Below are 12,186 nucleotides of genomic sequence, written 5' to 3'. Positions count from 1 at the left end.
TCGTTATAACGGCCATAGAATTTGCGATATGCTGCCTTTAAACGAGACTGCTGGAACCCCATGCACCATCAACTTGTTTGTTAATAGCCTGCTTCGATTCAAAAACTGATCATAAGCAGAACAAATTATTGCATATCGAATCAGTTGAGAGATATAAAGACCATATGCAGGTGATAATGGAATATTGCTACATAAATATTGGAAGTTGACGATGGAGAAGCTGAAATCATCCCGTTTGTCATAAAAGTTGAGTTGTTAGTTTGCCGTTGATATCTACTTTCAATAAAATGTCAAAGTATGAAGCAGAAGTGGACGACTCTGTGGTGTCTTTTATTTCGAATACACTGGGATATATGGAATTGACATATGAATGAAAATTATTATTGTTAATAGATAATATGTCGTCGATATATCTAAATGTCGAATTGAAGGCCACAACAAGAATTGTTTTCTTCTCACATAGACGCTTTTAAATAAATTCTGCTTCACAGGAATATAAAAACAAGTCAGCTAACAAAGGAGCACAATTCATGTCCATGGGAATTCCAACAGACTGTTGGAAGACCTGATCACCAAAGACCACAACGATATTGTCAATGAGGAACTACAGAATATTTTTTATTTCAACTTCAGAGTACTTGTGGCGTTTAACAAAGTAATTTTCGTGTAAAGTGTTGAAAATTCATACGTTTTGATGTTGGTGATTTGAGAAAAATTTTGCGATTTCAAGTTTACTAAAAGTTCGTTTCAAAAATATATGAATAGCTTGTATAGACCGCATCTGTATAGCTTATTAATAGCTTATATTGCATCTTCTGTATTAAGTTATCAATCACTTGTATAGTCTGCATCTTTAGGTGTTTTTTTAAAATAGCTTGTATAGGCCACATCTGTATAAGTTATCAGTAGTTTATGTAAGTTGCATCTATATAGGTTATCAATAGCTTACATTATGTCATCTGTATTAAGTTATCAATAGCTTGTACAGGCTGCATTATGGGTTATTAACTGTGTATGGTAAATTTTTTAATCGAGGCAAACTACTGCCAAATAAGCTGATATTACAAGGGTTTCAACAATCTCGTTTGAAGTAAGAATTTCGGAAATTCTATGGTCGTTATAATGATCTTATTTGCAAATACAACCTATCATTGGGTCAAATGCTGACTGGCGTGTTTCATACCGATTCTTAAGCCGTTCCTTTACTAATTTTGAGTACGGATTCCTCCGTTTACCTAACCAAGGTAGATGACTTACGGTGGGTGTGACATCAACACGGAGGATTCTCACTCCTAGGCACCTGATCCCAAGTCTGATATCTGTCCAGGGGTCCGTGTTTGTGATTCTCTGGATTATATGTTATTTGTGTGATTTATGAGATCGATCAAAAGGTTGTCTTCCCATTTTCATTGTTCACTGTTACTATGTGAAATTACAGGGGTCGGAGAGTATAAGGTAATAACAAACAAAATAAATGGGTAATTTCTTTCTTAAATTCATTCTTTATTATCTCGGGAAATTTTTTGGAATTTTTCAAGGGAATTTAGTGACAATTTCCGTGAGCTATATCAAATCGAAAGACAGAATGCGGTATGAAACGCCTGTATTTTTTTTTAAACTATATTACTTGTTAAACAAAAAATTAACTCGCTTCTGTTTAAAACTTTCTATCTGATGAGATATGCAATATTTGAAGAAAACATTTATCTGGGGTAAAATCTAAATATAAAGTCCATGGTCCTTCTAGGTAATCGACGAATTCATCAGCTGACGTCACAGGACTGGTACATGTTACGGGTGGATATGTCAGACTTTACAGGAAAGACTAAATATGCGGAGTACCGGGTGTTTTCTGTCGGAAACCAGAGCAGCGGATTCAAAATAACGGTGGACGAATATAGAGGAAATGCTGGTGAGAATTCTAGTCTGTTTTAAGACGGGACGACATGTCATCATCTTATCATTAACTTCAAGTTCAAATCCTTAAAACTGCAATCAAATCCAGGTTCAATAAAATTTTAGGAGCGAACTTGTGTCTTTAACCATAACAAAACTGTCTGGGGAAACCTTTTTATAACACTATACTGACTAATTACAATATAGCAATGTCTATTCGATATATAACATGTACAGTTAAAACAATCCAATTCACTCGAAATACTACATATATTGATGCAGATAGTGTACATGCATAGATATATCTATACATGGATACTTTCATACATAAATATTTACATTCACTGAATGGCCCGTAGGGACCCGGGTTGGAATAGGTCTTCAGTACCCCTTGCTTGTTGTAAGGGGTGACTAAATGTGGCAGTCCTTCTGATGAAACCGCAAAAACCGAGGCCCCGTGTCACAGCAGGTGTGACACGATAAAAATCCCTCCCTGCTCAAATGCCGTAAGTTCTTTATTTTGCAGCTCTTCATCGGTAATGGTAACGTCTCCATGTGATCGAAAAATGCTTGGGAGGGACGTTAAACAATCGACATTAATAAATTGTTCACTAAATCTTTTTGCTTTTAATTCTTTTGAAATTAGCATTGATTTCATCAAAGACAATGAACACATGTTTGTTGCAAACTAGTTCGATCCGTTTTTTAGTATCACTTGTCAGCGTAATCATTACCAAATATGGAGCGTCGTCAGGGTCAAAGGGTACATTGGCTGTTTCGTTTAAAGTAACAAAATGGTCAACAATATATTTCAGTGCTTAAATCTACTTTATATTTTTTTTAAAATACAGATATGTAAAAATATAAATACATTGCATAAACAATAAAATGTTTTTCTTTGTTTTTTTATCGGTTGATGAATGTTGCAGTCGTTACAAAAAAAATAGATAACCCGTGAATTTTTTTCTGCAATAGCAACCCTCATCACCCGATAAAACAACAAAGAAGGCATTTTATTGTTTTTAAAAATGTACATACATTTCGGTTGACCATCACTGAAGAAACATTATTTGTCGAAAATCGCATCTGGTGCATCAAAATTGGTACCATATAAGTTTTACATACATAAATGCATGTACATAGGCTCTCTCTCTCTGACAAACATAACTACATGTACTTGCTAGCATACTTACAAATCATTCACGGAAAGATAATTAATGCAAATTTCTCCAAAGCTAGTAGGTCAAACTTGACAAAGTAAATTTTATCTGTGGAGTACTTATCGTTTTCAATAACTGAATGACACTTTGCTTGATCGAGCGTGCAAATGTTTGAGCGAAGATTCTCATGTTTTTATCTTATTCTCATTGACCAATCACATGGAAAAATATGGTATTGTGTGGTCATCCAAACTCACTTTTATTGACACTACACAGCCAATCAGCGAGTGAAGTTTGCATGCTCGATCAAGCGAAGAGGAAGGCTGTTATTGGAACGATTGATTGATTGATGTTTTTCGCCACATTCAACAATTTTTCAGTTATATAGTGGCGCCAGTTTTTATTGGTGGAAGAGAGAAACTAGATACAATGTACCTGGGAAGAACCACCGACCTTCCGAAAGTAAACTGGGAAACTATCTCACTTACCGGCGCGAGTGGGATTCGAACCCGCGCCAACCAGAGGTAGTAGATCAGACACTTTCACTGTGGTGGAGTAACGATTCGTGTTTACTCTATCAACATTACAAAACATAAACAATCCATTACTTTATGTACGGCAGTCCGTCGTGTGTTCGAGCTGAACGCCTTGTTTATTGAGTACTTTATGATATCGCACAGAATGCGAAAAACCAATTTTGTAAAATATGTTGCACTTATTGAATAAGTATCTGGGCCAGTCAGGGAAAAAACAGATAGTCCTAGAGACCCGTCATCCGTTGGCAAGAGCCGCAGGTGTAACAAAAATCTTGTGTCGAGCCCCGGTTAAATCTAAGATGTAAACATAGACAGTGAAATCCTTGGTCGTAGGAAGTGTGAATCACGGATGTTTCGGATATGACCTTTAAAATGGAGGTCCCGTGTTGTGACAGGCATTTGCACGTCCAATAAAACTTGTCATTGATATAGCCCTGAGCTCTGAACATAAGTCTGAATTTGTTGTATTTTACCTACGGCTGGTGACGTCTCAATATGAGTGAAAATTCTCGAATGGACGTAAAACAATTAAACCATATACCGACCGTTGTTGTTGTAGTACTAGACGTGATCGCTCCTGATATGTTCGCAGAAGGATAAAGCCTCGATTTCTCTTGTATATCCCCTTGACTTCGTTCGTCCATGACTTTCCTTTCTGTCCAAATTTGCACTCTGTCCGGCAAATCAGCTTTCCGCATTTTATTTCGTCATACTTGCAGATATCTACTTGGTATATTGCTTTACCAAGTTATATACAAAGTTTAAACTCTCTTCCAGTTAATTGACGTTTTCTTGAGTTATGGATTTTCGACATAGAAAATATAGAATTTGAATCTGTCATATCTGGCTTTTATTTTATGGGACCTGGTAATTCTTGTTGCAAAAAATGTTGATGTATGATTCTTCACGCAGTATATTACGCAGACGACTTGATTTGGGGCACTTACATTGTACAGAATGCTTGTTTATAAAACAAAATCTCGTCGGAGTCCGGGACATTAAGTATTAAATAAAAATAATTTTTTACATATCTATCAATGCAAGGTGAAGATCAAGGGTCAAATGCTGTCTGACGTATTTCATACCGATTGTTAGGCCGTTCTTGGCACACTGATCTTGACTACGGATAATTCCGTTTACCTGATCAGAATATAGAGCTCACGGCGGGTGTGACCGGTCGACAGGGGATGCTTACTCCTTCTAGCCACCTCATCCCACTATTGGTGTGTCTAGGGGTCCGTGTTTGCCACACTATCTATTTTGTATTGCTTATAGGAGTTATGAGATTGATCACTCTTCGTTATCTTCACCTTTCATATAGACCTTTATGATTTATACCCGTCCAAAAAATACTCAATCTTAGATTCATATCGCTTCAGCGATAACCTTTTGCATACTTTTCTGCCCTGTGGACATAAGACTGTCCAAAATATTGAAAAATTGTTTCAAACTTTCTTTACTGGCCTCTTGATTTGTTTGATGTATCTGACTTTGAACGTCCTTAGTGTCCATGTCTCTAGATGTTGCACGCTTTTAACGGCGACTAGAAGTGACCAACTCTGCAAAATCAGTTCTCTACTGTATATGATACTCGATTCCTAATGGTCAATTCCTGACCAATGCATGCTGCGTGTATATATATATATATATATATATATATATATATATATATATATATATATATATATATATATATAATTTTCGACGCAACCCGCGTCTTTATCAAGAGACATATATTACATAAACAAATAACACACACCACAAAAAACGACAAGTATCAATAAACTACATTGGTAACAAGAATAATGCACTGGTGTACTGGGTGATAAAAAAAAATGCTGGTTTTGTTGTAAAGCGTGTTTACTGACGTCAGATGGTGTAGAAAGTTTGTACCATGTATTGTTTTGAACTTAATCACTCCATATCATTATCTTCCCACCATTTTATTTCATAATCATATAATGATATGCATTACAAACACTATAAAACATGAAGCAGGACCAGGTCATTCAAACTGTTAAAAATTATCAAGGTTTTTCTCCTACTACGAATTACGGAAACGTAACGTTTATGTTGTATTTCAGGGAATGCACTGTCGTATGTGAATGGAGAGCCCTTTATTACAAAAGACAAAGATAGGAGTAATTGTTCTCAGCAATACAAAGGCGGATTTTGGTACAAAGCTTGTCACTTCGCTAACCCTAATGGTCTATACCTAAGAGGAAGGCATGAGTCTTTTGCGGATGCGTGAACTGGAAGCAGTGGCATGGTTATCATTACTCACTGAAAACCATCGAGATGAAAATCAGAAGACTTTAAATAACTCGTTCCGTTGCTGAAGAGGACTGTATACAATCATTTCTTGTAACAATACAATGAATAAAACGGAAAAGACTTAGTATTATTATACACATTGTCAAAGGCATTTTGAAATTATGATGAAGATAAAAATATCTTGATATAAAACTACCTTCAAGGAGTAGCGTATACATGTACAATGATCCAGAATGACATGAGGAGGTCTTCGGTAATTTCTATCAGTTGTTAGAGCTGGTTCTACATGTTAGTTAGGCCTTAAATGTAGCAGGGTTTTTTTTACTATTGAGATATCATTACACCCGTGTATGTTAGGGTTGTACCACATGACGTTCCGCCTACCCGGGTAAGTCAAAATGGCTTGATTTCCTCTACAAGTTCTAGTCCATTTCATAACTTCCTCCACAGCCATCACTGTGCAGAAGCCAATGACCGTGCATCGTCGCTAGCCACGGGTACTGAGTCCGGTAATACCTACTCTACCTCAAACCGTGGCTGCATGATCAGCGAAACCCTCGATTTTCATGAATATTTATAAAATGCCGCAATAATTTCTTTGACCAATCACAGTTACAGTAACAGATGTCCGATATTTTAATGTCTGCGCCTTCATCTAAAACGTGTAGTATTTGTTTATAAGTAATAACGAACCAAAAAGGTTACAGATCCTTTTTTATAGAAGAAAGAAAAGTTTGTAAGTATTTATTAAACGAAATTTGCATTAACAGCAGTGGTTACGCTTGTAAATTTTGTGTAAATAAACTTAATCGTACTCTCAAACTTGATGAGGAAATTCTGGGTAAAGTGGGTGTGTTGAAATCTGAAAGACTAGAATTCATCAGACAATTATCTAAAGAGAGTGGCGTGGTTGTGCATATTGTATGGTAAATTTATTACACCGGTGAAGTCAACAAAGAAGCGTCCATTAGTTACAACAGCTAAAAAGTGTCCAGTTTGTTCTCAATCCGCAATCCACGGATTATTCCGCTACGAGCACGCAATGACCTCCGAATGATTTTCTTTCCACAAAACAAATCATGAAAGCTCATCGATTGGTTGATTAATGAACATAAATATTCATGAAGTCGAGGAACTTTTTGATCATACAGCCACGGCATTTGACGTAGTGTAAACAGAGACAATCGGCGTGGCTTGCGACGATGATGACCGTAGTACATGTGTATATTGTCATAAAAGAAGGTTTCAATAGCTGAATAGGTAGGATATGTTCATTAACTCGATGATTTACGGTCTTCATTAAAACCTTTATTTCTGTTTATTACGGTTAACATACTGCAAAACGCTTAGGTCGCTTTGTCGTTTAATTCCCTTGAATTTGCAATAAACAACAATGCATGCCATCAAAATTACACCTCTGTGTATTTAATCACCATCGTAAGTAACGCAAAAAAACAATCAATTGTTTGAAATCGTAATTGTAAACTTTTTACCAATCAAGACTGACTCCAATTTATATGAGCACAATATACTGTATAATAAGGTCGTCATCTAGTACACATTAAGTCCTATATTTATCTCATTCATATGGTACATGTCGCTAGTTTGAATATCTCTTGCTGTGACCTTAAATACGAAATTTAGATATATCGATAAAGTTTTATCTATTTACAATGATAATTTACATTCATATGTTGATTTGCTATATCCATGTGAACTCGAAATAAAACAGAGTCGTCAGCTTCTGCTTCATACTTAGATATTTTATTGAAAATAGATATTAATGGCAAACTAACAACTCAGCTTTATGATAAACGGGGTGATTTTAGCTTCTCCATCGTCAATCTCCCATATCTATGTAGCATTATTCAACAATCACCTGCATGTGGTGTTTATATTCTTCACCTGATTCGATACGTAAGACCTTCTGCGTATGCTCAGTTTTTAAATCGCGGCAGGCTACTGCCAAACAAGTTGATAGTATAGGAGTTTCAACAGTCTCGTTTAAATTCAGTATTTCGCAAATTATATGGTCGTTATAACAATGAAAGATGAAGATAACGAATAGGGATCAATCTCATAACTCCTATAAGCAATACGAAATGTATAGTTGGGCAAACACGGACCCCTGGACACACCAGAGATGGGATCAGGTGCATATGAGGAGTAAGCATCCCCTGGCGACCGGTCACACCCGCCATGAGCCCTTTATCCTGATCAGGTAAACGGAGTTATCCATAGTCAAAACAGTGTACCAAGAATGGTCTAACAATCGGTATGAAACACGTAAGACCGCATTTGACCCAATGATAGGTTGTTTGACGAACTAGATTGTTGTAACGACCATAGAATTTGCGAAATGCTGACTTTAATGGAGACTGTTGAAATCCCTGCACCATCAATTTGTTTGTCAGTAGCTTGCCTTGATTTATACACTGACTACGCAGAACAAGCTCTTGCGTATCGAATCAGTTGAGACATATAAACATCATATGCAGGTGATCAAGGAATATTGCTTCATGAATGTGGGAAGTTGACGATGGAGAATCTGAAATTATCCCGTTTGTCATAAGTTGAGTTGTCAGTTTGCCGTTAATATCTACTTTCATTTAAATATCTAAGTATGAAGCAGAAGTGGACGACTCTGTGGTGCCTTTTATTTCGAGCTCACAGGATATATCAAATCAACAGATAAATGAAAATTATTATTGTTAATAGACAAAACGTCGTCGATATATCTTAATGTCGAATTGAAGGCCACAGCAAGATATTTTTTCTTCTCATTTAGAAGGTTTTGATAAATTCTGCTTTACAACCTATCATTGGGTTAAATGCTGTCTGACGTGTTTCATACCGATTGTTAGACCGTTCGTGGCACACCGATTTTGACTATGGATAACTCCGTTTACCTGATCAGAATACAGGGCTCACGGAGGGTGTGACCGGTCGACAGAGGATGCTTACGCCTCCTAGGCACCTGATCCCACCTCTGCTTTATCCAGGGGTCCGTGTTGCCCAATTATCTAATTTGTATTGCTTATGGTATTTATGAGATTGATCACTGTTCGTTATCTTCACATTTTTTTCTTCCTAGAAAACTGATCCCTCATTTGCTGTGTCCAGGATCCGTTTTTATCATACTCTTTATTTGGTATTCTTTATGGGATTAATGGTATTGATTATTATTCCTTGTCTTCATTTTTCATAAAGAACACCGATCAATCTCATGAAAAGTGATGATAACCAACAGTGCTCAATCTCATAACTCCCATAAGGAATACAAAATAAAGAGTTGGGCAAACATGGACCCCTGGACACACCAGAGGTGGGATCAGGTGCCTAGGAGGAGTAAGCATCCACTGTTGACCGGTCACATCCGCCATGACCCAATGTCTTCATCAAGTAAATGTAATCCGTAGTCAAAATCATTGTTCGAAAAGCCACCTAACAAGCGGTATGAAACACGTCAGACAGCATTTGACCCAGAGATAGGTTATATAGGCAAGCTAGATCATTATCACGATCATAGAATTTGCGAAATGTTGAAATAAAACGAGACTGTTGAAACCCCATGTAACATCAATTTATCAGTAGAATGCCTCGATTTAAAAACCAATCATACGCAGAAGAGGCACTTGGGTATCGAATCCGTTGAAAGATATAAACGTCATATGCATCCCTTTTGTCATAAAGTTGAGTTGCTAGTTTGCTGTTAATATCCATTATCAATCAAATATATAAGTACAAAGCGGATGTGGAGGACTTCGTGGTGTCTTTTATTTCGAGTTCACTGAGATGTATCGAATCAACATATGAATGTAAATTATTATTGTTAATAGATAAAACGTCGTCGATATATCTAAATGTCGAGTTGAAGGCCACAGCAAGAGATTTTTTCATCTAATGTAGAAGCTTGTGAATAAACTCTGCTTCATAAAAATATGAAAACAGGTCAGCTAACAAAGTAACACAATTCGTGTCGATGGGAATTCCAACAGACTGTTGGAAGATCTGATCACCAAAGATTACGAAGATATCGTCAATGAAGAACTCCAGCATATTTTTCATTTCAACTTCAGTGTACTTGTGCGTGGAATCAGAGTGGAGTTTAACAAAGTAATTTTGTGGATGCCCGATCACTAGATACGAACATTTCCTTTTTCCATTTTTGTTGAAGAAGCAATTGTCTTTTTAGTTTATCGTGAGGAATAGTCGTGTAAAGAACAAAAATTAAGAGAAGAAAATATAAGCCACCTTGACACAACAGAAATGGGATGGTTCATACCTGAAAAAACTTGGAAAAGGCAAATACAATAACTTTGCAAGGAGCAGTTGTCTGCAATTCTTTGTATTTTTTCCCTCAGTTTAAAGTGTGAATCATTTTGCTCTAACACTATGCTTGATTTATGATTTTGTATGAATTGTGCTTTGAAACGTAATACTACAGCTGCTTGTTTGTCCCTCTGAATCTTTGGTTTCATTTTCGGTTTGCTTTTTTATACTAAAGTTTACCCATTTAAGATATAGAAAGTTATCGACTAAGATTCGAACTAATTTATTATGTCAATATTGCCTGTATTTTGGAAAGGTTATTGCGTGTAGTACTGGGTTTTAATTTTACATTTAATCTTTCAAACTGACGTAAGCATTCCTTTGCGCATGCTTCCCCCCTTTTTGCTTGAAACTTCCCACTGGGTTGGTTGCACGAAAATCCCCACCCACCCTCCCTAAATTTTGTATTGGTGAATTTCCTGTATGGTTAAGAGGGCTTTTTCTGCTGTGGATTTTGCTTTAAATTTCAGATTCAGTGCCATGGCTTCATAAAGGGTCATCAAGTTGAGGGTACATCATTGTGTAGAAAGAGACATCATGTTGAAACTGCTTCATTGTGCGGGTCTGGCGGAATTTTACTATCTAGAGAGCCATTCACTGTTGGATACTGTCATTTCCAGGTCCTTCAGTGGTTTGGTTTTCTACTCACTTTTGATATGCAGCCAAAAAGGTTATGGAAAAATCGGTGCATTTGTTGTATGTTTAATTGATTTATTAAAGCCATGACATTTTTCCAAATCACGAACTTGTTCTGTTCTGTATTAAGGTCATATAGGTGTGTCTGATCAAGTTGTCTGACCGTCCTTGAAACTTCTTTTTTTCTTCTAGTGAGAATTCTTTTGGACATAACGTGTTGGTGTGGGTAGTTTATTGAAACAGAAACATTGATCTGGTTTAAAAATGAAGAAATGGGGCAGAATGATTGAAGAGTGTTGAGATTATATGCAAGAATATAATTGAGGCAAAATTCAAAGAATGAAATCCAATACATGCATATCTAGATAAATGGAAATGTACAGATTGAAGAAAATGATTGGTTGCGATAACGATTAATGAAAGAATAAAGCAGATCCGGTGGAATTCTGTGAATTAGAACTCCTCAAACGAACTCCATCCAAGAGGATGTGTTGTGTTGTGTTTTGAGGCAAAAGTTAATATTCAAATCGTGGTCGCAAAACCCTTTCTAGAATTCCGAACCAGGGTACAAAATTAAAGCATTCATGCACATAGTATTTCAGATATGTCGACGTTTTGATATACCTACCGGGGTATATACCTCATTAGGACAGCTTCATTTTACTTTTATCATGATCCAATTTCAGTTGTTACTTTCAAACCAATTTCAGTATAAATGAATGAATCTTATGTTTCTTTTCAAAAACTGCAAAAAGAATTAAAGAATCGAATTAATGAGAACGTATATAACAATATTATATCATATGAACAGGGTGGAATAGTTTTTTGTTTGATTACATAAACTCCTTTGCGTTTGTCGTTATCACCTATCCGATTGTTGCTCACATTGGATTAGCACTAACTTTTCCAAAATTTCTTTAAAGGATATATCAAGGTAAACGAAGAAAGATATATGCTAACATAGAGATCAATCTCGTTACCCCTATAACGAATACAATATTAAGTGTAGGAAAAACACAAATTAATGGACATACCAGAGATCATGTAATTACGTCAGAAGTTAAACAGTGTCCTGACTGTAATTGACCAGAACTGATCGACCTTTTCAGTTGCATCTCTTAACAATGCAATGTGAACGTTCAGTAGTTGATTCAACTTTTAAATGGGTTCTGTGAGAAAATGTGTGAGGATTTTGAGCTTAAAAGTGACCATAGTTTCCATTCCATCATTTAAATAGGCAAGTGTATGTATTCTCGTTTTGAAATGTAAATCACAGCTATGTATATCAACCTTTTGTCCACTCATAATGTTCAATACCTTCATACTTAGGTAACGTTAAGTAAACATACACG

General features: G+C 36.2%; 1 protein-coding gene across 1 annotated transcript; it reads left to right on the top strand.

Moving 5' to 3' along the window:
- The first annotated feature begins 1,199 nt into the window (after window positions 1-1,199).
- On the top strand, window positions 1,200-5,980 carry LOC125679926 (techylectin-5B-like). Its single transcript, XM_056154040.1, is given in 3 exon segments — window positions 1,200-1,912; window positions 5,677-5,835; window positions 5,838-5,980. Coding segments are annotated over 3 exon segments (411 nt in total). The 5' UTR covers window positions 1,200-1,734; the 3' UTR covers window positions 5,912-5,980.
- The last annotated feature ends 6,206 nt before the right edge of the window (window positions 5,981-12,186 follow it).

Source organism: Ostrea edulis, chromosome 2 (assembly GCF_947568905.1).
Source record: "Ostrea edulis chromosome 2, xbOstEdul1.1, whole genome shotgun sequence".
Classification (NCBI taxonomy): Eukaryota; Metazoa; Mollusca; class Bivalvia; order Ostreida; family Ostreidae; genus Ostrea; species Ostrea edulis.
Note: the sequence above shows the minus strand (reverse complement) of the source record. Positions and strands in the feature narration are given on the sequence as shown.